Genomic DNA, 25,894 nt, shown 5'->3' on the forward strand with positions numbered 1-25,894 from the left:
TGTTAGCTAACGAGCACTTGAAATTGAGGAACTAAAATAAATGCATTTATTTATTTAATTTATTTGACAGAGAGAGGGAGACATAGCGAGAGAGAACACAAGCAGGGGGAGTGAGAGAGGGAGAAGCAGGCTTCTCTCTGGGGCAACAACCCAATGCGGGGCTCGATCCCAGGGTCCTGGGATCATGACCTGAGCTGAAGGCAGACCCTTAAGGACTGAGCCACCCAGGTGCCCCGAGGAGCTAAATTTAAATTTATTTAATTCAAATTAAATTAAAGTTAAAAACAAAAACAAACATGGCTAGTACCTACTGTATTGGACAGAGCAGATGTGGATGAGTGTATAATCACAGGGATCACTAAGCATAGAAATTCTAATTTTTTTATGCATTCGTTAGAGACAGATAAAAGACAGTATGACTGGCTTGTATTTTTTGACTCCAGAACTTTATGATTTTTTCCCCTAGTTTCATAAACACTTTGTGAATACAAATGTACACTCTGACTTCCTTGCGATGACATGTGGAGATGATTGGACTAACGTCAGCCAAAGCAGTTAGCGGATAAGTAGAAGTCTGTGAAATGACTACTTAGAGGAAACCCAAGCCCACATAATGTTATTGTTGTTTTTCCGTCAATAGCTATTTGCCTGCTTTAGGTGCTGAAACCACTGTTTTCAGACACTTCGTAGAGTCCAGGAAGTACAGTCCAAATCCTGTTCTCACTTGAGTCAGTTGGAATAGTGTAGACGTGCGAGTTAGCCCAGGGTTTATGGATGTGTCAGACGAGCAGCGCGCTGGAGGGACCCCAGTTCCCCCGAAGCGTGTGTTTGGATTAGTGGCCCCCCCGCCTTGCGACAGCATTCTGTTGGAACCTGTAACCCAGGCGTGTGGAGTTCAGCTCTGTGATCGAAAATGTTTGGCTGGGGTATTTCTTTATACTCCGTCTGGAGTTGGTTTGCCGTAATTTTTCCCTACTTATTCATAGTTTTCTTGGGGAGGTAGTGTGATACCTTCTTTTCATGTGTGTTGACTTTTCATTCTTCAGTTAATTGGAAGCACCTTGAGGTCAGAGGTTAGTTCTATAGATACGTCTCCTTTTAAAAAATATGGGAGACTTTGCAATGTTCTTTTTCTCTTTCTTTCTTTCTTTCATTCTTTTTTTTTTCCTCCTGATTCCATCTTACAGAAGAGGAATGCAGCCCATAGAGAGAATAACTTGGCCATAATTAAATAAGCCAGTGATAAAGTAATTCAGTTTCTCAGCTCTTTGACCTTCTAACTAATTCCAGCTAACAGAGCTCTAGGACTCTATCATCATCTGTCTTTAAAGCTGCAGAAATACGGAGGATAACTTTGAAAATGAATGGGGAAATACCACTTTCTGGTGTGTTTTCACATGTAGTGGTTGCCTCTCCAATTGGGGTCGTATTCGCCTCCGGGGACTGGGACTTACACTGCAAGTTTATACAACCTCGAGACAAATGTGGACAGGCCTCCTTGAGCTCATTCCTTGTAGGTTTCGGAAAGTCATGTTGAGTGATGTTCGGTGGAAACGTTTTTTTAAAACTTTTACTATTAAGACAAAAAGTGATATATTACAGAGTGTACTATATAGCTTGCCTGAATTTGGGGGAAGACTTCAAAACAGAATCTTTCTCCCCGGCTGACTGTGTGGGCTTTCTCTGGGCCCACGTCCCTGTTCTCTGAAGTTGAAAATACTGAGTTCCACTGCCTGGGATGTACGAGGTGACTTTCCACCCAGGGTGTTGGAAACGAATAGTCCACAGATGCAGATGCTTCTATAATAAAATTATAATGGAATTATATGACGTTAAATTAAATTTTATCATCTCACTTCCCCGTGTCTTCCCCTAGTTTTTTTTTTTTTAATAAAGATTTTATTTATTTATTTATTTGACAGAGATCACAAGTAGGCAGAGAGGTAGGCAGAGAGAGAGGGGAAAGCAGGCTCCCGACTGAGCAGAGAGCCCGATGCGGGGCTCGATCCCAGGACCCTGAGATCATGACCTGAGCTGAAGGCAGAGGCTTAACCCATTGAGCCACCCAGGCGCCCCTTCCCCTAGTTTTCTTAAGGTTTAGTATCAAAACATCAAATTTAAAATCTGTCTTTTATCTGAAAACTCCCCGGCTCCCAGTTTTTTTGACTTCACTTTTATCTTTTCCTTCCTTATCTTCTTTGGATGTTGATTAGAACCACCAAGGGCAGAAAAATAATTTCTACCACAGTGAAGAATGCAAAGTTGGACATCTGCCTGCTTCATTTATAATAGCCAAAATGCATCCAGAAGAGGCTTGGAATTTAATGTTCTTTTAATAAATTTTACAAGGTATTGCAGAATAATAGAGAGATGTCTGCATTTGGAATCAGGACCTCTGGGGGGCTACCTCTGGCTTTGCTACCAACTCTCGGTAACCTTGGGCAAGTCATCCCCCCATTTGGACCCCAGGATTATCTTCAATCAAATGTTGATATACAAGATCACTTTCTGTGCCTTGTCCAGCTCATAAAATATCATTATTGTGTCTTCCTAATGCCAGGAGAATTGATCTAATCCAAAGACTTTTTTTTTTTTTTGAGATTTTATTTATTTGAGAGAGAGCAAGCAAACGTGTGAGTACACGAGCAGGGGAAGGGGTCCAGGGAGAGGGAGAAGCAGACTCCCCATGGAGCAGGGAGCCCGATGGAACTCGATCCCAGGACCCTGGATGTGGGGCTGGATCCCAGCCCCGCAATCATGACCGGAGTCGAAGGCAGACGCCTAACCAACTGAGCCACCCAGCTGCCCCAAATCGAGACTTTTGCGGATTCTAGGAAGTCATGTAGAATAACTTTATTCTTCACTCTGTGGTCCTGTTGGTGCACCCCACTGCCTGCAGGGATACCACACGTCTAAAATACTTAGTTTGCTTGCCTGTGCTCTGCAGCATTGAACCCAACCATAACTGCAGTGTCTTCTGCCACCGTAACAATAAGCCACTCACCTCGGTACACCCTGGCCTATAAAGCCCTTGAAGACTTCAGAACTTTCTGTTTCTGAATTCACTTTTGTTGAATTTTAAATTTGTGCCCTTTTTTTTTTTTTTTTTTTAAATCAGCGTTCGTGCAACCAGGAAATTCTGGTCCATTATTGGTGCCCAGGGATTGCTCTTCAGCAGATTTCTCCTCTTCCTTTTATTTCTCAATTCGAACTAATAGTCTACTCTGGGCACCACTTCAGATGTCAGACTATCACCCGAGCCCAGACAGGCTTTTGGATCGATTCTGGGCAAGTCATGGTAGGTGTACACGATGCTTCTAGAAATGCATTGTGAATGGTACCTTTAATATTTCCTGCCGGACCTTCTGGACAGTCCCTTTGGGAAACAGAAAAGTATCTCACATCTCTGCACTTCTCTGTGTTCCTTGTTCAGGCAGCTTGTTGCTCCTCCCAACAGGCTCTTCCGTTGTGTTGCTCTTTCATTATGTTCTCTCTTTGGGTGTGTCCTATACTCTGTTCCCTTGGGAATCTGAACAGCCCCTCCACCCCCATAAGACCCCGTAATGCTCTTCTCCGACAATTTTCTGCTCTTCAAATTCTTATCTCAGTTGACTGCTCTGGCTTTATCTGTACCCATCTCCTTCAGCTCTGCCAGTCCAGCAAGGTCAGCCGCCAGCCCTTCTCCAAAGCACCTTGTACTCTCGAAGTCACGCGGTCTTTCAGCACACTGCTTTGCTGCCTCAAAAGATCCCTAGGTTTCTTCTCCCTCCCACTTTGCTTACCCATCTTCAGGGCCACCTCAGCTGCCACCTCCTTCCTTGAGCCCTGCCCAGTTCCCACCGTGCTTCCGGCCACCCTGGTCTTGGCTCAGAAATCAACGGGTTTCTTTGGTCTCACTGTAGGCTTTTCCTGTCTGCCTTGAAGGATGCAGAAACTGACACTGAGCTGTGGGGCTGGACGCTATAACTTCATCAGCAACAAGCAGGATCTTGCATGTCGTATTTAAGAAATGTTTGTTGACTTGAGCTACATGGAATTAGGATAAGTTTAGTGTAATATTGTTGCAGACTAGGATTTTTTCCCCTCCTCCATTGGTATGTTCTGGCAAAGCAGAGAGAGTCTTGGCATTGCAGGCTTCTGCGTGGTGATGGGAGGTGCAGAGAAACCCCCGCGGGAGGCAATGTCTGGTCATCCTGTCAACATTCCGTCCCTCTTATGGGCCACCATAAGCTTATAAACACTTGTTTTTGGAGAATGAGGGTTTCCTGCAGGGGTAGTGCTTCTTAGGAGGACACTAACATCTATAACAAATGCCAAGAGGAATTGATCGCTAATACAACCTGGGTCATTTTCTAATCCATGAGAGACCATTCTTAACCTCATCTTAGGCCACCCCTTAGCCTCCCCTCCTTCTGTGCTCCGGGATGACCGCTCAGCCACAGGCAGGTCCACCTCATGCTTCCCCTCCTTCCCCGCATCAGCATCTCCATTCCTGGCTTGATACCTGCCCTCCCCGGGACATTCGTTCACTCAGCACGTGCTTACTTCGTGCCTACCGTTGGCTGGCCACGTCTCCGGAGCACATCTGTAAACACGAGGCATGCAGAGACTCTCTTCACGGAGCTCATGTTCCCATGAGTGTGCCTTTTCTCTTCTCTCTCACCAGCCCAGATTTTAGGAGAGATTTGCCTTTGCCTTTGAGCCACTCTTGACTTCGCTGGCCAGGTGCTTTACTCCAGAATTCTCAGAGGCACCTGCTAACTGCTCCTCCTCTTGGACAGACACTGTCTTGTATTCTTTGTGCTTTTGATGCGTGACTATCTCATCCCCTCAAGTGTCTTACAAGTTTCTTGAGAGGAGAGACCATGTCATTTGCTCATAAAAAAGTTTGCGGGTAGCAGTGTACGTAGCCTGCGTTAGGTGCGCTGTTGAAACACGTTCAGATCTCCGTACTTACACTAGGACTTTGCACCTGGGTGCCCAATGCATATTTTTAACGGATTTGAGCCGGGCTGCTTCAGACTGTTGCCCTTGAACTGTGCTCCTCCCTCTGGTCATCAAAGCATTCTGTAAAACCCCACGTGACTAGGTCACAGGAGGGTGCTCCGGTGTGGTCCTTTGCTAAGGAACCAGTCCAATCTGGTGTCAGGGACAGCGCCTGTGCACACCTCCTCCGTGGAGCACAGCACCTCCAGGACAGTCTGTGGGATGTTTGTGAACCTTTACTATGACACCGAAGCTGTTGTTTAAAGGAGCAAGAGGCACCAGGGGAGGAGGAGGACTGCTAATAACGTCTGTGGATTCTTTTTTTTTTTTTTTTAAGATTTTATTTATTTATTTGATAGAGATCACAAGTAGGCAGAGAGGCAGGCAGAGAGAGAGGAGGAAGCAGGCTCCCTGCCGAACAGAGAGCCCGATTAGGGGCTCGATCCCAGGACCCTGGGATCATGACCTGAGCTGAAGGCAGAGGCTTTTAAGGCACTGAGCCACCCAGGCGCCCCACGTCTGTGGATTCTTGAGTTTATCTCCCCGTCAGACTGATATGGAAAACATCAGAAAACATCAGGCCTTTCTCGCCTTTGTTTTATGATGGATTTTGTCCATCATCAAACTCCCCATGCTTTGAGTAGGGCAGCAAGATGGGCTTATGGTTACCGTGTTGGCTGATCAGTTACCATCCTCCGCACTGTCCTTCAGTCACTCTGGCCATGGGGTGAGGCGGGAGGGCAGCCCATCACTCCTGGCAGAACTGGCGGAGGTAACCGTGTCCCCACCAGTGAACTTAATCTCCCTGGCCTCATGTGCTAATGAAGTGAATGGCCTTCCATTTAAATGTAAAATTAGAGGTATAGGTTTAAAAAAAATTGTTTGTAGTGGTAATTTTATTATAATAGTCGAGAAGCAATATGTGTGTTGGTTAAAAGCGTGGGCTGTTAACTCCAGGAAACAAACTGAGAACTGCTGGAGGGGAGGGAGTGTGGGAGATGGGGTAACTGGGTGCTGGGCACTGAGGAGGACACGTGATGGAATGAGCACTGGGTGTCACTTGGAACTGATGAGTTTGTAAATTTCACCCTTGAAATTAATAATACACTATATGAACGCTAACTTGAATTTAAATAAAATCTTGAGGGGCACCTGGGTGGTTCAGTGGGTTAAAGCCTCTGCCTTTGGCTCAGGTCATCATCCCAGGGTCCTGCGATCAAGCCCGGCATCAGGCTCTCTGCTGGGCTGGGAGCCTGCCTCCCTTCCTATCTCTCTCCCTGCCTCTCTGCCTACTTGTGATCTCTGTCTGTCAAATAAATAAAATAAAAATCTTTAAATAAAATCTTGAAAGAAAATTAATAATAATAAAGTCCTTCATTTAAAAAAGCAAAAAACAAAAAACAAAACAAAACAAAACAAAAAACCCAGCACAGACCCTGGTGCCTGTTGCCTGGAGTTTAAAATTGCTTCTGCCTCTTAACTGGCTGCGGAAATTGAGGAGGACAGTTCATCTCTCTCTCTCTCTTTGAAGATTTTACTTATTTATTTATTTGAGGGAGAAAGAGAGCATGAGCAGGGAGAGGGGCAGAGGGGCAGGCAGTCTCCCAAGTGAGTGGGAACCCCAAAGTGGGGCTGATCCCAGGACGCTGAGATCATGACCTGACCGGAAGTCAGACGCTTACCTGACTGAGCCACCCAGGTGTCCCAGGGAATCTCTTGAAAATGGAGATAATAACAATAACTTTGCTGGGTCCTTGGAAAACTTAGATGAGATTCTAATACGGACACAGGGGACCCATGTCTAGGTAGAAACCTACATATTTAGATATTAGAAATTTTGAATACGTTTTTATGGCAAATTTCCGTCTTTGGGGGGCATTTTTTTTCTTTATCCATTTATTTTATTTTTCTTTAAAGATTTTGTTTATTTATTTGACAGAGAGAGATCACAAGTAGGCAGAGAGGCAGGCAGAGAGAGGAGGAAGCCCGATGTGGGGCTCCATCCCAGGACCCTGGAATCATGGCCGGAAGGCAGAGGCTTTAACCCACTGAGCCGTCCAGGTGCCTCTCTTTATCCATTTATTTAACCTTTTCTATATCACAGAGGAAACTGGAAATTTTAGCTATCAAGTGATGGTCTGTTGGCCCAGAGTTTCCCCAGAGGGTCTTACCTTACCTTCCTATTTAGATCTTACTTTTTATTACCTTTATGACACAGTTACATCTCTGCACCTTAAAAGGCAGGGGTTTCTTCGGTGTACTTTCTAACCTTGTAGTGCTCAGACTGTGCCCCACAGGAATGGGTCAGAGCAGGTAGGTTTGGCAGATTCACAACTAACGACACAACCAAACTCAAAGGGCGTTGAGTGAAGATGAGCGGTCTTGGTAGGAGGCCTGGGTGCTGGGCCACGGGCTCAGTGTCTGTCCTGGATGAGAACCCAGGTGGTCTTCCAAATGAGAGGAAATCATACATCAGGAAGGAAAATCAAGACTAAACCGTTTCTGATGAAACACATAGGCTATTCTTGATGAGGATTTTTTTAAGCACACGCAGGAAGCCTCTTTTAGTAGCACTTAACCTGAAGAAGTTCTCTGGGGCTTGACAGCGTGGCTCAGCCAAAAGCCTACTGTAGTCTTAGGCCATGTGCCTACAAGAGCCCAGAACGAGGGAGGTCATAAGGCCAGAGGGTGCGCAGCCGTCCGCACAACGTTTTAGGAGGGAAACCACGAGGGCAGAGGACTTAGAAAATGTCAGATGGTTGGAAGAGTTGAAGAAGTTTTATTTAACAGTGTTAAGACCAAGTGTATCAGTCATCACTAAATGCGCCTGTAATGGGCCTACTTACAAAGTGTTTCAAACCATAGGCGGTGGGAGAAGTGATTTGGAATGTAGGAACGGGATTTTTATTTGTAGCTGCTTCATGAGTTGTCGGGCAGAAGAGGGTCATACATTTTTTATTTTCCGAGGGAAGAATGGGAATCACTGGGTGGGGTCATAGGACTCAGCTCGGGGAGGGAGAACCTTCGTCTTGGGGGTGTTGGGGGTGGGGTAGGCACAGGCTCCTGCGGGAAGAGGTGGACCATCAGCTAAATGACAGAAGTGAAGAGAGGGTGTGATCGTGGGGGACTAGAGCCTGCAGATCCTCTGCCTCGGTGATCTGGGATGGTCTGGACGGAGAGATTCGTTACATCTCTGGGCGGCCGCCAGCTCTGGTGGCCTCCGCTGCTTCCTATTCGCGGGGGGCGAGCTGCTGTGTTCACGAGGATGTGGGGACTTGGCTGTGCAAACAGCCTCCGCCCCCCAAATCTACTTGGATCCTGTGTATTGGGTCGTTTCTTGGCACCTGTTTGGTTCCCGAGGGGAGACCGTGTGAGAGGTGCCCACGACGGTGTCATTTCTTTGGGGTCAGTCGGACCCCGTCATCACTCACACAGCGGACTTCGCTTCTTCCTTAATGATGCTTTTCCTCCAGACTCCATTCTTCTGTGGCTCGAACGTGACTGCCGAGACGCCTCCCCTCCTCTCCCCTCTGCCCAACCCCCTTTTCCTCTCCAGTTGTTTATATGCGGTGTCTCATACTCTAAATAGAGATGAATCATTTTCTCTATGGTTCGGGGTGTGTGTGTGTGTGTGTGTCTATAAATACGACATGCACACGTGCGTGTGCACGCAGTAGTCGGTGCAGGGCTCATGATACCCAAACAGTGCCCCGAAACATGCCTTTGCATACAAACACACTACCGGGGGTTTTTTGGTTTTTTTTGTTTTTGTTTTTGCCTTTACTGATCTCAGACGCAGGATTTTTTTTTTTTTTTTTTTCAAAAAAGCAGAGGAAACGGCGATCCAGAAAACCAGGCGAAGGCCTGCCCCTGTGCAGTTCCAGGGGTGTTGCGAGCTCAGGAGAGGCATCGCAAACGAGTTCCTGACATAGTGACCTCATTCCCAACACTGCCTCCCCGGGCGGCCGCAGAGGCTGCACCCGGCGGCGGCGGCGGCGGCGGCGAGCAGCAAGCGGCGGGCCGGCTTTGCTGCAAGCCTGCGGGCTGTGCCGGGAACGAGGAGGGCCAGGCTTGCAAGGGCTTGCGCGGAGACTGGAATTTATGACAAATAGCTCACTGCAGCTAAACTTTGATCTAGTGTACAGTAGAACCGCCTGTTACACACAGGAGGGAGATGCGCCCTTCATCACCATGAAAAGCCAGGCTTAAAAAAAAGAGAGAGAGAATGGGTCAGGTTTATAATTACAGACTGGTGAGTATCTGACGCTAGATCCATTTTAATATGTGTGTGTGTGTGTGTGTGTGTGTGTGTGTGTGTGTGTGTGTATGTTTCCTTCAAGCATTTGGAGGTGTGTGCCCTTTCCTGCTGTTCTCATGATGAAAAAAATATCTGAATTGGTGCTCAGTGCAGGCACGGGAGGGGACCTAGGCCCCTTGGAGAGGAGGATGTACCCCTCACAGCCCCGGGCCTGGGGAACAGTCCCAGCCCCGAGTTTCCTTGCTGCACAGACAAAGGAGCCTGCACCGACAACCAGAGGCTGTAGCTTTTCTTGGAGCGATGACTCATTTCAGTTCACAAAGGATTCTGGGCAGGGTAGTGAGAAGTCAGGTTGGCTGATCCGTCCCTATGACTTCACTTTGCAGAGAACGAGGCGGAAGCCGAGTGACATTGCAGATTCCCGAGGCACTGCAGCCGGATGTTGGTTCAGGGCGAGGGGCTCTGATGTGTGGGCCAGGCATGGGACAGATCCCAGCTGCTCCATGCCAACAGGATGAAAAAATGGTAAAGAGGATTTTTTTTTTCTCCTAAAATCCTTCACCAGCAAAGTACATTCACAGAGCCTCTTTTTAAGGTGCTTTTGGCCAGCTTTTGAAGCAAACTCCAACCAGTATCTCGAGCCCTGAATTGTAAGAAGAGCCGAGAGTTATGGCACACATATTTTAAAAGTAGATCCACGAAGGTAAAGTACCAGATTCCTGTTGTGTTCCACATGCCCTCAGCAGCCCATCTGAAATGCTCCCTGGGGCTATGATGACTCGGAGGTTTACTCTTTCTTCTTATTCCAGATTCTAGGAGTTCCGTTTCTGTTACTGGCTCCTTCTTGTGCCTGGATGTAAGCCCCCCTAGCATGCACCAGGCTTTAGCGTCAAAGCTACCCGGGGATGGAGCCAGTCCAGAAAGGGTCAGGTAGGTTTCCCCTGCTTTTCTTTCAAGAGTTGCTGTGTGTGATGCAATATGGTAAAATGTCTACGCCCGCTCTGAGAAGGGTGCGCTGTCCTCTGCAAGGCAGTCTTGCTGTTATAACCCCGTGCAACCGCCGTCAGAGGCAGCAGAAGTGCCTCGCGTAAGCTGCCCACCAGATGCATGATTCATCCTCAGTCACGTCAGAACTGAAAAGTCAGACAGCTGTAGGATCTGCAAATAGGGAATAATTAAACTGCTCCAGATCTCCGTCATCTGTGGTCTCTCTTCCACTGTGCGGATGGAGGCATTCGCAAAATACTACTTGACATCTTTTTCTTCTCAGTTAATATAGGCCCTGAAATCTGGCGTGTTCTTTGGCCCGTTTACCTACATGCAGTGCACTAAAATCCAAGAGCGCCTAATTCATGCGCTCGGGGACTGTTTCCAAGACTAACATCAGATTAAGGTGGATGTTTAACCACGAAGGAAGCAAGCCTGTTTCTTCCAAGTCTGCTTGAGGAGTCAAATTATTGCAGAGCTGTTTTTCGTCCAACATCCATGGGCTTTTCACAAGAAAGCTTTCTCTGTTTCAAACAGTGAGATGGCAGAATGGGGTCCTCTGGACACAACAGTCCATTACCTGTTGTGTTTCCAGAATGAAACCTGGCATGTCTGAAAGCATGGTTTTACCATCCTCTCGAATTTATGGGTTTAGCAATCAAAGGATACTGAGGATACTAAATCCCTTCTGTCATTTGTAATAATAATTAGAGCATTTTTCAATGCAAACTATATATGGGATCAGCTCCTTGAATATCTCTTTTCCCTTTGCTTTCATATCCATCCCCATAACCCACCCTTTCGTGGAGGGGAAGAAATCATGCTTCCACCCTTCACGGTCAAAGATGGCCCTTCTGTGAGACAGTGCTCTGCATCTTCCAAGCGAAGTGGAGGGTGTCGAGTCAGCTTTAAAGGATGCTTGGTGACATCCTAGTGTGCTGAGAATATACAATAATTATATAAGGTCCCCGCAACCAACAATTCCATTCATCCTTAAAGACCTTATTCAAAGTCTCCCTCTCCCATAAAGTTTTCCCTGATTATGCAATAGGAGGTCATTTCTTAATGCTGTTAGAGAATTACTATTTCTCTCTATGGAGAGATGAATATAATTATATATTAATAAATTCCTATCGTAGGAGTTAATTTGCTAGTCATTCCTGTATTTTCTTGTGTCTCTTCTAAGGATGTTGTAAACAGTAATTTGAATATGTTAGAATTGCTGATATTTTCACACATTTGTATTATGTTTCCCCACCTAAATCATAAGCTCACTGAAGGCAAGGATCCAGACTTAGGCCTTTTTCCACAGTGCACGTCTCCTGGCAGTTCCCTGCACGTGGAAACCACTCAGGAAATAGTTGATGGTGAAGAGTTGAAAGTGGCAGCTTTAAAAGCATTCATTTGTCATGGAGGGTGAGAATGATCTGTTTTGTTCATTTTAAGGGTCTTCCCGGAGCAGACTAATGTAGGGTAGACGTTGGGAGTTCAGACCCTAGAAATGATGACTGGACTTAACCTTAGGAAATGATTGCAGATGGTGCCACGTACTGCTTGTAAAGGGCTGTTACTGTTCAGAACAAACATGAACATGAGGCCCTTACGTGGGGGCATTGATTATGGTTTACTCGATGAGGAAGGATATTATCCAACAAGTCATCCATAGGTAAGCAGTATGCCAATTTCTGAATATTTATGTGAAAGTGACTCTCCTGAATCCCACAGGGCATGTTCCTTACAAGAGGTGACGATCATGGTTCTGTCAAAGTTTATATAGCTCTTGGTGTACTAAGTGTGCTCAAACCCAAGTGCTGAGTTTCCTTTCTTGGGGAAGAGATGGGCCCAGCTGAACTTTTGAAATAGGCCCACTTTCTTTGGTGTCCTTGTAACTGTCTATGCATACAATTCCCCGGCTTCTGGTGCCCTCCTCTCCAAGGGTCCTGGGGTCAGGCATGCTTCCCGTTTGCTTTCAGACCATTCCCCCCAGCCCACTAGTACATGCCAAATGCTGTATGTTTACGTATATATATCTTAACTTGCCTGCTTCCCAGTCAAGCTCTTCCATTTGCTCAGTGCTCATGCTCACATTAAAACCCAAAAGGTGAGCAGTCCAATAAAATTAATTCATATTTGTGTAACAAAGACTCTAGCCTCTAGGCCTTCTTGCAGATGTCTCAGTTTTGTTTTGTTTTGTTTTTTTAAAAAAAAGGTTTCTTTTTGGGTCCAAATGATTTTCCTATCAGTAGAAATTCAAACGCCATGAAAGAGTACATTGAATAAATTTAATAGGCTCAGGGAAGGCAATTATACTACTATTACTATTGGCCAGATATGGTTTGGCCCCGGGGACAGTGTAAGCATTCAACATCCTCATCTCCTTTAACCCCCTCAGCTCTGTAAAGTGAACATCCCTTTGTGCCCGTTACCAAAGAAGAAATCGTGATCTCCCTCCACCAAACTAAATAATTTGTTCCAAATCCTACAACTAACGAGGAGCAGACCTAGGCTTCGAACCCGCAGTGTCGGCTATGGAGTCCAAGGCCTCGGCCCCCGTCTCGTGATGCCAGACTTCGGAGAGAAAAGCTCCTCGTGCGCACAGGGAGTTGGGAGTGTTCGAGTTGGGAGTGTTCTCGCTGGGTGTCGTCCGGCCTCTGCAAGCCTTCCTCCCCGTAAACTCTTACGTGTTCTTTCCTACCAGCCTCCGTGGCTGCTGGAAGGGGTGCTAAGAGTGTTCAGCGGCTGGGGAGTCGGTAGCAGTCATTCAGTATAATTTTGCTGTAATTTGGGGACTGTCAGCATTTATATAGGTTTGAACTGTATCTAATTGGGCCTTCTGGTTCTGGCATAATTGCATTGTGGAGGAATCAGTCACAGTGCGGTTGGCGTACCTGAACGGGCGAAGCAGGGACTACAGAGGCTGAGAACAGCTGGGGCGAGTGTGACTTGTAAACAGTGGAAGCGAATGACCCTGGGGATATCGGACCGACGTATTGAATTGTTGTTGAGAAACAGCATCAGTGGAACCTGCGGCGTCTTGGACGGCTCTGCTGTTCGACTGGGTTTTGGTACAGGATGGCAGTGGAAGAGAAGCACGTGGTAGATTCAGAGAGGCACGTCGATTCTGTCTTGCGTGACATACGTCTGCCCAAGAGGAGGAGGGTGCCACGTTCCACAGGACTCCCATTGGCGGGGTTCGTCCCAGGGTGGCAGAACCTCCGAGAGGTCTTATTAATGGCTGTCAGCTAGGACTGGCATGTCAGCGTGGTTTTATCCCGGTGGTAAATGACTGTAACTTAGCCCTAGATGAGCGTCTAAAGAGCAAAGGGGCAGCCGGTGATGGAAACGTCTGACAATAGCTGGGTCTCAACTTGCCTGTCTGTATGTGGAGTACCTTGGTATTCAACAAGCATGTGAGTGCGCGCTTGAGAGTAGCACACTTCTAGGGTTTACTCCGTAGTGCCCACTGTTCGTCGCACGTGGGTCATAATGTAGAGCCTGAGCAAAGCTTTGAATTCCAGAAGCATGTCATTGGCCTGATGTCTCGTATTTCCGTCCTAACTTCTCAGTGACAATTCTCTTCCAAGAGCGGAGTGGTCCAGTGGCATTGGTTAAAAATGATTAGCCAGGTGCCGGTGGTCATTCCTGGTGATGGTGACAGCGGACTCCCTGTAAGGGGGCTCTCAGCCATCCCGGTCCATTAGTCACCCTCCTCTACCCCGTTCTCCACCGACCCACCCACCATTCTCCAGATGCTCAGGCATCTCTGCTTATCCGGTAACGATTTTCTTTATCAGTGGTCAGATCTCAGGAGCAAGGGCAATCGCCACTATGACTCATGAAAGCGTGTAGATTGAGGAAGGGAATGGGTTTCTCCTATAAGCCAGTGAACTGATTGATTTGTCATTGTACCTAGTAGCTGCATGTCTACGCTAAGCAGGAAGATTCAGGGGATGTGATGGACCTCAGCCCATGTGTGTGTTCTTGCGTGCGTGCGTGTGCGCCGTAGACCCCTGTGTTTGCTCTTGTATACCGTCATGCAAAGTTTCTTAGTAAAGTCACAGGTGGCAGACACCATTCACTTGGGCATTACTAATTGGAGCCCCCATGTACATTTCTCTTTTAAATTAAGACAATTTATGCAAACGATAGCTTAGGAATTAGACCTTCTGTAAGAGACCCATCACGTATTGAAATAAAGCACCAAGTAACTTTAGAAAAGCTGTTGTAGAATTTCCAAATATTCTAAAATACCTTATCTTAAAAAAAAAAAAAAGTGTCATCTTTACAGCCATCAAGGAGAATTGCAGTGAAGGCTCAGCCTTAAATTTCTGAAATCAGTGGCATTGAAACCAAACCTATAGTAAACTGGTAAAAGGGCCTTTTTTCAATGCCAGTTTCCTTTTAGATTTCAAATGCGAGCATTTGTAAGCCAAGGATAGTAGTTTGGTTTCAAGGGAAAACTATTTAAAATGCCGCAGCCTGTGAGTTCATGGGGGTGTACACGCTGCCCTCCTGCAAGGGAGTTGCTGTCTGCTGGGGAGGGTCTGGGAGGGGAATACGTGTTCTTCTAGAGCAGCTTCTTAAAAAATATTGTGGTAGACCCTCCGTTAAGAGAACCAAACACCACTCATACATAAAGTTGGGGTAAATAAATTGAACTACATTGTAAAACCCAGGGTCTGTCCGATGTATTAGAGACATTGTTCACGTAACAAGAGCTTCTGATTTCCCCAGGTTCAAGGGTGTTTCAGATAAAACTTGGCATGTCAGGAGTCCTGTGAACAGTTCATTCAAAGGAATACAGTTGTATTGCTTCTGTGCCCACTCTACATTTTATAGGCATGTTTGACCATTTTTATGAGTCACAGTGTCTACTGCATGTGGTAATTTTATTGGCATCTATAATTTTAACTTTAGTGTTAATTTTGGCAACACGGAGAACAAAAACAGGGGCGCTTTAGTGCTGAGGAGCAAAGCTGAGCCAGACTTCGAATTAGCAGGAGCAAATGATGAAGCTTTTATTACAAGGGAAGAAATGAATGGCTAATATATGTTGCTATTCTTTTTAAAATTAAAGCCTACTTTTTTCAGATTGGATTGAGTATTAAAATAGTTTCTTTAACAAGACGGAAATAGAGCTACACAGGAGGACCGTGTTAAGCTTTTATGCCAGAATTCTGCTACATTGATATAGAATCATAGAGTCATTGAGAGCCTGAAGGAATCTTTGACATCATTTCTAAACCCTCATTTTACAGACAAGGAAACAGATGCAGAGTGGTTATTGTATCTAGTTATGAGAGACTGGGCACTTATTAGAACACCTTCTGAATGCCTTTATGTGCTGGGAATTTCCCGATTATAAATTAGTACAGTTTCAGGACTGTGTTGGTAACTAGGTTGCTTTGATTCACGAATTTCATTAGTGTCAAAGGTCACTCTTTAATCCAGAGTACAGCTCAAACCGACATTCACAGCAGAAACTAGTATTTAAAAATAAACAGGAAAACAGGATAATTTAAACATAATGCTAGTGATTGGAAAAAAATAGATTATTTAAAGAAGGCTAAGATAGAAGATGGGCTTCGGGGTCCTTTCAAGAGTGTAGTTTATTATGATGTAGTTCTGGAAAAATTTTGGCTGTCCTTTTCTTATAGAGTTGTGTGAAGAAGGGTACTTTAAGGTGGAAGGAAATAGATTTATGTTTGCTTTCCTAGCTAGGTATCTTTTGGAAAGCTGCGGATATCATTTGGGAGGAGATGGATGCATATTGGTGTGAAAGTCATGTCTTCTTAGGAGCTGTGTTGCCCTCCCCCAGATGCAGAGGTTGGAGAGTACCGAGAACCTAAATTAATAACTGAAAAAAAAAATGGCATTTATAAAGAACAGAGTTTTATTACAGTACCTTTTTTTTTTTTTTTTTTTTTGGCACACCGATAGAACTGAGATGGGACCCATTTTGCAACCTAAGTGCCTAAAGGTATTAAATATATAACAGGCTCTCAAATGTATTTCTTGAAAGGATGAATTATGTGAGGAAGAAATTTTTTTGAAATAATTCCAACTAAAGGAACTAGCCAAAAGTTGGGAAGGAAGGGGGGGGTCGATGGTAAGAATGTGTGTTCATGATGAAGATATTTCTGAGGTGGGAATAACTAGCGGCAGACAGTGCAGGAGAAAGTCGGCACGTGCAAGATTGCTGCTTGTCGTCGCAGACCCTCCTTGTCAGCTGCCTGGGCACTTGTCATGGTTGCGGGGGTTTGTTTCCCACAGATGCGGAAGAGTGATTTTTCTGACACCAACATGTCACGTCATTCCACAAACACATGCAAAGCTTCCCCATCAGCATCGAGAATTAGATGTAAGCCTCTGGTCAGCCAGGATCCCTCTGACTGCTGTTTTTCCTCCATCCCACCCCCAGCATGGTCCAGCTGTGCCCAGGGGTGCCTAGCACCCCCACCCCAGGCTGCGCTGCTTTCTGCCTGCGTGCGCATGCGCGCCTTCCTGCCTCTGCCGGACTCCCCACGCTCCTCCCCACGCTCCTCCCCACGCTCCTCCCCACGCTCCTCCCAGCTGGTACCGGGGGCTTTCCTCTGCCCTCAGGCTTCTCAGCTCACCAGTACCTCAAATAAAAGCAATGTCCAAATACTCAGTGAGGTATTTTCGACTTTAATGTTAAATGCTCTTAAAGTCAAAACGGTGCACTCACAGCTGGAATATTGTCATGTCTTCTCAGATTTTAAATTTATTTACCAGAAATTTCTGGAATGCTTATTCTGCCCCAGACACGGTGCTTGGTTTTTTCTAACTTATTTTGGATTTGACACATGCTTCCCGAGAACTGTACTTAAAAGGATGTTTGTAAGAAATAAAGCTGAAAAAAAAGAAAGAAAAGAAAGCTGAAATAAAACCTATTTACCCCTTCATTCTAGAACAACAGAAAGAACTGTGGCAGTCCAGAAAAAAATTTGTTAGCCTGCAAAGTAGCTCTGAGTTGTCTTTATGAATGCAATCAGAACTCATTCTGACAAAAGAAAAATCCATCCCATAAATTACACCATTAGTTTATACACAATGTGGTAGTTTCTGTAGATTATGGTGACCGGTATTTTCCCTCGTTTTCTTCTTTAACCATTACATGCGATCCAGTTGCTAGAAGAATTTTCTGGTTTGTTTGTTTTTTTAAGGATTTTATTTATTTTGAGACAGAGAGAGAGCGTGCATGAGTGGGGGGAGAGGCAGAGGCAAGGCAGAGAGAGAATCTTAAGCAGACCCCATGCTGAGTGTGGAGCCCAACACAGGGCTCGATCTCACGACCTCGAGAGTGTGACCTGAACTGAAATCAAGAGTCAGATGCTTAACCAACAGAGCCACCCAGGTGCCCCAAATTTTGTAGTGTTTTAAGAGTGACTTGCTCGCTCATTAAGCAGGTCTTACATAAAAGAGCCATAGAAGATCATGGTAAACTTGGCTAATGTATTGCATTAAGAGGTATCTGTGATTGCTTTAATACAGATCTTAAATGCATGTCCTGATCCTCACTTAATATATAATTATTTTTCTGTGGTAACTGCTGTGTTTCGGTGCACTGTTATTGATAGTTGAAGCTAAGAGTCTTAGAAATTGCCTGGTTGGGTATATTTGGTCTCTTGTTATTTTGTTTGTTCTTCAATTATTTAACAAAAATATGTGAGGAAAGTCACAATCCTTAAAATACCCTGGGAAATTCCTAGGATTACAATGTTATGAATGGAGAGTCATTCATTCATACTTTCATTCAACAAACGTTTACTGAGTGTCTGGTGTAACCTCTGCCTGACCCCAGGGCCTGGGAATATAGTTGGAATATAGCGTTTGTGTGTTCTTTGGCAGAACTTTTAGTGGGGGGGGGGGGTTGAGGCAGACAGTAAACCAGTACACACACATACACACACATACACACACACACACATTCAGAGAGTGAAGACAGTAGTTTGCTTAGATTCTGGTGCCAAGTCAGGGGTGTGTGTGGTTTTTCTACACCACCAAGCACTTTTCTTTTTTTTCTTTCTTTCTTTCTTTCTTTCTTTTTTTTTTTTTTTAAGATTCTATTTATTTAATTGACAGAGATCGCAAGTAGGCAGAGAGAGAGAGAGAGAGAGAGGAAGCAGGCTCCCTACTGAGCAGAGAGCCCGACTCGGGGTTCAATCCCAGGACCCTGAGATCATGACCTGAGCCGAAGGTAGAGGCTTTAACCCTCTGAGCCACGCAGGCGCCCCCCAAGCCCTTTTCTAACACCAGCCTACAACTGGGCTGATTTCGGACACCGTCTACCTGGAGAGAGCATCAGATCCCACAGGTTTTATCTGAATTATTTTGGATTTGACAACTGTTCCCTGAGGACTGTAGTTAAATGGAAGTTTGTAAGAAAATAAAGCTGATATAAATCTATTTACTCTTTCTTTTTAGAACAATATGAATTACGGCACCTCAGAAAACATTTATTAGCTGCAAAGGAGCTATGAGTTGGCTCACTCCTAGAAGACTGCCCCCCCCCAAACCAATGGAAAGCCCAAGTTGTTCCCTGTGCTTCTGAATAGACTGGCTCCGTAGCAGAGGTTTCCATGACCCCTCCTCAGACTCAAGGAACTTGCTAGAGCAGCTTGTAGAACTCGGAGAAACGTTTTACTGATGAGAGTGCCAGTTTATTATCCAAGGATATATATAGCTCAGGAACAGCCACAAGAAAGAGCTGTGTAGTAGGGTTAAGTACAGGGAACGGGCTCAGAGCTTCCCTGCTCTCTGGGCGCACCTCTCTTCCCCAAATACCCATGTGTCCACCAACCCGGAAGCTCTCTGAACCCCATCCTTTGGGTTTTTGTGGAGGCTTCATTATAGAAACATAATCAACTAAGTCATTGGCCATTGGTGACTGATTCAACCTGTCAGCTTCTCTCCCCTTCCCAAAGGTTGGGGAGGAGGACTGCAAATTCTGACCCTGCAACCACAGGGTGAGTTCTCCTGCACCGCCCCCCTTTCCACTTCAGGTCCAAAAATCACCTTCTCAACATAACACAAGACACCTTCTCTCTCACTTGGGAAATGCCACAGGCTTTAGGGACCCTGTGCAGGAAATGGGGATAAAGACCAGATACTTTTTTTTTTTTTTTTTAAGTACATCACGTATCATACTCAGGTAGTATAAGAGAGTGTCCCCTGCAGGTGGGAACAGCATTGGATCAGGTGGTCAGGACAGGGCTCCCTGATTAAACTGAGACTCCGAGAAAAAGTCACTCCAGCAAAGGTCTGTGCAAGGAGCCTTCTAGAAGCTCAACAGATGCAGAGGCCGTGCGTTGAGAAAAAGCTTGTCCTGTTCAAAGAACAGAGGAAGTTGTGAGTGTGGAAGAGGGAGGGGGTGGGGAGCAGTAAGGTGTTGGTCCTAGAGGAAGCTGGACAGGCCCAGACCCAGACCCTGTGGGTTACTGCAGACCTGGTGAACCATTCTGCTCTCTTTCTGGGTGCAGTGGGCTGTCGCCCAAGGACTTTATGCAGGGAGGTGGTGAGTTTCCCGTTTTTCTGGGACATGGCTGCTCTGTGGAGAAGGGAAAGCTGACAGTCATGAAGCCAGTCCAGTGGGCAGGGGCCCGGTGCGGGGGTGGGGAGGTGCTTTGGGGGAGGGGTAACACTGGAGTCAGAGGGGAGGAGCCCGCCCAGGAGCATCTGGGCACAGTGTGGATGAGGATTGCTGATAAGGTTGGAGACCAGAAGTGAGTGGGAAATAATTTATCTTGGTGCGGTATAAAAACAAGAGGACAACACATCCAAATTCCATTCTGTTCTATAGCCTGAGTTAAAAGTTATGGCACAGAGTCATTATTAGAGCGAAACTGAGCTTTTCCAAAACAAATGCAGTTCAGACACACTCGAAGCATGCTGGCTCTTGTAGTTGGCAGCGACGAACGTAAAGAAACGGACAGAGAACATGGCAGTTCGACTCAACGCATAATTTCCGCCAAAAGCAGAAGGACAAGCCTGGCCTAAACAGTGTTTAGTTTTGCTCACTGTCCTCGCTTTCCACAGAGAGCATGAGTTTCCCGGAACCTATACACAATTCTAATGTAGACCTGCCCTTAAAAAAGCATCCCTCTTAGTGGGTTTGTATCCCTGGTCTTCTGAGAAGTCCTAAATCATGGTAGGCAAATCTCCGAAGGTGTTCAGCTTCCCAATGGTACGCAGGTCCAGAGGGGCTGGAGTCTGCTTTGATCTCTCCCGTGGCCTTTTCGTCTCATTTTCCAAATCATCCCAAGTGACTTTGAGGTCCACGCGGCTACCCTGCCAATTCATCAGGAGCCCAGCCTCGGCATCCCCACCCTCTCCTGGAGAACGTGGATGGAGAGAGAAGGATCTGGAACTCCCAACGCCCTCCTCCACCGCACCTCGCAGCCACCCCTGGTCCGTCTGTCACACAGGAGGCTGTAGCATGAGGTTTTGTTTTAATTGAGGGCACAGCGGGTTTAAAAAGATACACAGTGTTCTAGGCGGCAGCGCACTTGCCCACTGAGATGGTCCCAGCCCACACAAAGCCGTCATTTTTGAGTCACGAGTATGAGCGGAGCTTTCCCAGCCAGTGAAAGAAACTCAGATCCCCAGGGACAGGCACAATTCCATGTTCTTATTTCTACCCGCTGCTCCCCCACCAGGTGTTTGCCAGAGGCCCCTCTTTATGGTGTTTCTATCCCGCAGGCCCCCCAAGTTCATGGGTTCTCAGTGAGGTCAGTTCCTGTCTTTTGCTGTTCTTCTCTTGTGCTGGGTTTTGGTCCAACACTGCCAACCCCCCGCCCCACCGACCACTGGGATAATGTGCTCTTCTCACCCCCGTCTTGCAGAGAATGGAGCCCTGAGTGAGGCAGGAGAGAGGAAAGCACTGAACTGAGCTGGGTTTCGTGGGAGGTGTGGGGCTCCCACCTTTGACCCTGGGGGCTTGCTGCTTCATTCACGGCCTGTTAGGCTTAACTCTCCCCTGGTGGTTTTCATTGGCAGGCCCCTTTGGCCTGGTTTTGTCCATCAAACCTTTTCCCATCTAGTCTATCAAAGCACATTCAGGTTCTTTCTCCAAGGGCCTCTGGGCCCCCAGCAAACCAGGGATCGTAGCTGGGCACAGCTTTCCATGCCTCGACAGAGAGGAGGCTGGTCCCTAACAGCCATGCTGCTTGGGCCACAGGTGGGCCCGAGTCTGGGATCTGGCCAGCCAGGGTAGTTTACTGGAGAGAGAAATCATGCTTAGGAAAACAAAAAAAGGAGAGATTACATAAATACGTGTGGGACGTAAGCTCCAAAGCCCACAGAAACTTGCTGTGCTCAAACTTCCCCCTCTTTCTGTAGGGCCTTTTCTCCAGGGAAACCTTACAAAGCTCCCCCTGTCTGACACAGGTGGTACCCAGGTGCCAAGGTCAGACTTCCCTGCTCTGCCAGCCTCTCCCTCTGCTGCCCCCCCCATCTCCCCTCTCCCCATTTCAGAAGTCTTTCCAGGGAATTCTAGAAGTCCTTGGAACAAAGTTTGCAAAACAGCCCACCGTGACATGACGATCAGACACACTGCATGCTGACTCTCCGGGAGTGTCTACCCCCTGCTGCGGGGTCTTCAGCCCGCCCCGCCCCCCCCCCATCGGGCTCCTTTAGTTGCAGACATATGTCGGCGGCCGCGGTCCCATGTGCAGGATCTGCTCTCTGCGGCTCCCTCCGTCCCCGCTGTCGCTGAAATTCACATCTGACTTTGTCATTCCTGAAATGCCTTTGGTGGCTCAGCATCCCTCATCGGATGAAGGCCCTGGGCACTCAGCTATTCACTCACGGCTGTCCCTGCACACCTGTGCCCCTTCTCTGCTACTCCCCAGAAAACACCTGCTGACCGGTCCTACCATCCCCCACACCCTCCCCAGCCACCAGGCACACTCCTAGTCATCCCTGGATTCAGGCTGCTCATCCACGGGGAAACCACCCACTTCCTGCTTCTAAGCCCCGCCACCTCCTCCCCCTCCTCCCCCTCCACTGCTTCCCCCCAAGGGGCTGCTGCACCCCTACCCCGCCCCCTCAGCCCCAGCCCTCCATTGTTCACCCTCCACGGTGAACTGTGAACTCTGGGCCACTTGTCTGTCTCCTCCGCTCACACAGAAGCTCCTTGAAAGCAGAGGTGTTTCCGGGGGAGGAGGGATGACTCCCGCTCCCCGAGTCAACCCCAAGCCCCCAGCAGATGCCTGACCCGGAGAGAGCACTCAGCATCGGATCGAATGAATCTCCATGATTTCAGCAAGTGCGTTTGTCGAGATGGGAATGGCAGCTAGACATAAGCCAGCTCCAAGTTCATAAAATCAGAGATCCTTTCTCAGGCTCGTGTTGTACGCCTTTCAGTAGTTAAGCCTGAGGCAGGGAGCTCTCGGGTTCGCAAGGTGGGTTCTAGTAGTCGAGGCCGCCGGGCGTCTGCTGCTCTGGCCTTCCACCTGCGTGGCATTGGCCGTGGCCAGAACAGACTGCCGCACTCAGAGTGGATCCGTTCCTAATAAAGGGAACGGGGAAGAATCCAAGGAGGGGCATGTGTGTATGTGCAGGTGTGTGTGTGTGTGTGTGTGTGTATGTGCACGCACGCGCAAGTGTTTGTGTGGGACGAAAGGCCGGGTCCTTGAATGAGCTGCTTACTTGAAAATTGTCTTTCTGCAGGTGATGTGTCACCAATCAGCATGTCTCCCATCAGTCAATCTCAGTTTATCCCCCTCGGGGAGATCCTTTGCTTGGCCATCTCAGCAATGAACTCCGCCAGGAAACCTGTCACCCAAGAGGCGCTGATGGAGCACCTGACCACGTGTTTCCCAGGTAACGGGAAAAGAGCATAGCGCTGTCCAGATAGGGGCGTGTTCCTTCACCGCAAGACGTCACGTGGACCATTTCTCTCATTTAAATGTAATAGAAAAAAATTCTTTGCCAAAACGCGCCAGAAACTTTTTTTGTAGTTCTGTCATTCAAAGCCGAGGCACCCCTGTTCCTTCAAAAGTAATTTGCTGTCTTTGGGTGTTACCGCGGTCCTTTTTAAATCGGCACTGAGAAGAAGACATTAAAGCAGAATCCGTGCAGAATTCTAGCAAAAATGGCCAAGGTTCTGTTCAACCTCTCCATAATCTTCTTGAAATACATGAACATCAGGATTCATGGTAACAGGTCAGATAATTTGGGTCCCAAGGGACTACGCTAAAAAGACAGTAATGTCAAAAATAAACAGGCTTTGTCTGCTTGTGTCATGGCTTGATGCATTTTTATCATCTGATATTGGATAAATCAGTTCAGATGTTTCCTTTTCTCTTAAATATTATGAAAAGAACAGGCCAGTTGCTGCACAAATGGCATTGGGTGCCTCCAGCGCGGGAAGACATTAGGGTGAGAGCTCAGGGCTGAATGCCCTCTCGCCAAAGAGGCTTCCCACTACTCAGCTCCAGGGCATCAGACCCCTTCCCACCCAAAAACGTAGAACCCTGCCACAGTTGCAAATCTCTTACCTTTTCAAGAGAATCTGGACTTTCAGTTTTATGTGAAAACTATAGACTTTCTTCACTTTTGGCCGTTGAGTGTCTGTCTTGTGTGTGTGTGTACATTTTAACACAGGGGTGCCAGTGATGTGCAAGTCAGATAAAACACAATACCTTGCCCCCAGTTGGCCAGCTTGGCTGGGACTCTACCTATGGCTGCATTAAAAATGAACCCGTGACACAGATTCCATTCAGCCTAGAAGAGACCTTGGTCAGTAGAAGCTAGAGGCTGTAGCCGTTAGCTCTTGCTACTGAGATGCTGGGTAACAATCACAGAGCATCAGTGGCATACCACAATGAACATTTATTTAGCTTACGTATCTGGGGGTTCCCCAGGAGTCAGCTGACCCAGGCTGGACCTTCCAGGGGCCTCTGCTCCACCCGTGCCCCCTCCTCTTTGGAGAAGGAGACAAGCAGAGACCTGTTCTGGACAACAGAGGCACAAGAGAACAGGCCCAGTTGTCCAAGCATTCTTCAGCCCTTTGGTCACACCATACCTGCTACTATTTTTTGGCCAAAGCAAACTTGGCTGAACTCAAGGTTGAGATGTAGGAAAATGCTCCCCACCTATGGGGGGAGGGCGGAAGGACTGCTTCTAAACTAAATGTTCATCTACTGTGTTGAGTCTCCCCACTTTTCCTTTTGCTCCAACAGAACTTTATAGTTCTCTCCCAGTGATTTTTTTTCTCCTTCTTCTATTTTCTAATTAACACGTCTCAAAATTATGCATACCGTTTAAGAACATGGACTCACCTTCGCAATCTATAAATTGCCTTGAATTTTCTAACATTGTCTCTGAATATTCTTCGCTGTCTGATGGTCTTTCTTTGTTAACTTCCAGGTAAACCCTTTTCCTTTCAGTGGTAACATAAACAGAGTCCCAGGTGAGAGCCATCTAAGGAGACAGATTCCCAGACGGAATGCCCTTGTGAAGAAAGACCCTTCTCACAGCCTTATACCTGGTTAGCCACTTCTGACATCAAACGTCCCGGTAGCTTTTAAACTCCCTCTATTTTCATGTGGCTTCATGAGAGATCACATCACTTTTCCAAAGTTGGTTACATCTCTCCCATTACTGGGATATAAAATAGAGAATGGAAAGAACACGGGGCCAGTATGTAACTGGCATATGAATTGCGAAAAATAATATTGTGAAAAATAGCGAAATCAAATAGTCAATTGTCGAGCAGCTGATTACAATATCACTAAGTTGGAATACTTTGCAGAGAAATTCATAGGTCACCTGTACTTAAAAGAACAACTGCTTTGCTAGCTTTTATGGTAAGTGAACTTACATCTCAAGACCTTATTGTCAGATAGACTGAGAGGAGCGAACTTAACCTTTTTCATCTTTGTGACACTGATGACTCTTTGTTCAACCCCAGATGGCAGGGGCACTGCATAAACCCGAATCTAGAGCAGTGTTTGGCAAACCATGGCTGCAGGCTAAGTGTGGCCCACTGCTTATGCTTATAAATAAAGTTTTATTGGAACACAGCCTTGCCTAATTGTTTACATGTTGTCTTTGGCTACAGAACTGAGTACTTGCAGCTGGGAGATCATATGGCTGACAAAGTAAAATAGTTACTTTCTGACTGTTTCCAGAAAAAGTTTGCCAGCCACTGCTTTAGGGTACGGTAGTAATGATTTAAAGCTTTGTTTAGCCACAGTACCATATTTTAGACTAGTATTTCAGAAAATGAGGTGATTTCCTGCCTCTCTTCCTTCTTCCTTATCTCTCTTCCTCCTTTTTTCTTTTCTTCCTTTGATTTCCTTCCTTTCTTTTGCAAGCATTAAGGTACTTCAGAAAGAAATAATTTAGAAACTTAACGCAATTCAAATCCTATTTGAAAGTGTATTTTCAGTGTGCTAAAACTCTGGAGGGATTTAAATACCGTGGTTATGGGGCTTATTTTGTTTTTCTTAAGGTAAGACTATTTACTTTCTTGTAGCTTACCATTTGAAAATAGAGTTTTGAAGTCTAACCAAATATTATTAAAATATTTGAACTCTCATGTTTAATGCCTATGTCATAAATTTAAAAAAAAGGTCTAGATTTTGGTCTTTATATCCATATTCTAAAGAATGTTTTTAGTGAAAAACCTAGTAA

At 46.4% G+C, this 25,894-nt stretch overlaps 1 protein-coding gene across 9 annotated transcripts in view; it reads left to right on the plus strand.

The window, feature by feature from the left end:
* The window catches only part of STOX2 (storkhead box 2), a 210,246-nt gene that overhangs the window by 164,896 nt on the left and 19,456 nt on the right, over positions 1 to 25,894 (plus strand). For 6 of the 9 annotated variants that reach the window (XM_059384451.1, XM_059384452.1, XM_059384447.1 and 3 more), the window contains one exon: positions 22,925 to 23,077. In XM_059384451.1, coding sequence (XP_059240434.1) covers positions 22,925 to 23,077 — 153 coding nt within the window. Of the gene's footprint in view, positions 1 to 9,033; positions 9,239 to 9,630; positions 9,770 to 10,079; positions 10,175 to 22,924; positions 23,078 to 25,894 lie in introns of those variants that run through there. The other 3 variants (XM_059384454.1, XM_059384456.1, XM_059384453.1) reach the window with 3 other exon arrangements.

The sequence above is a fragment of the Mustela nigripes genome, chromosome 18 (genome assembly GCF_022355385.1).
Source record: "Mustela nigripes isolate SB6536 chromosome 18, MUSNIG.SB6536, whole genome shotgun sequence".
Lineage (NCBI taxonomy): Eukaryota > Metazoa > Chordata > Mammalia > Carnivora > Mustelidae > Mustela > Mustela nigripes.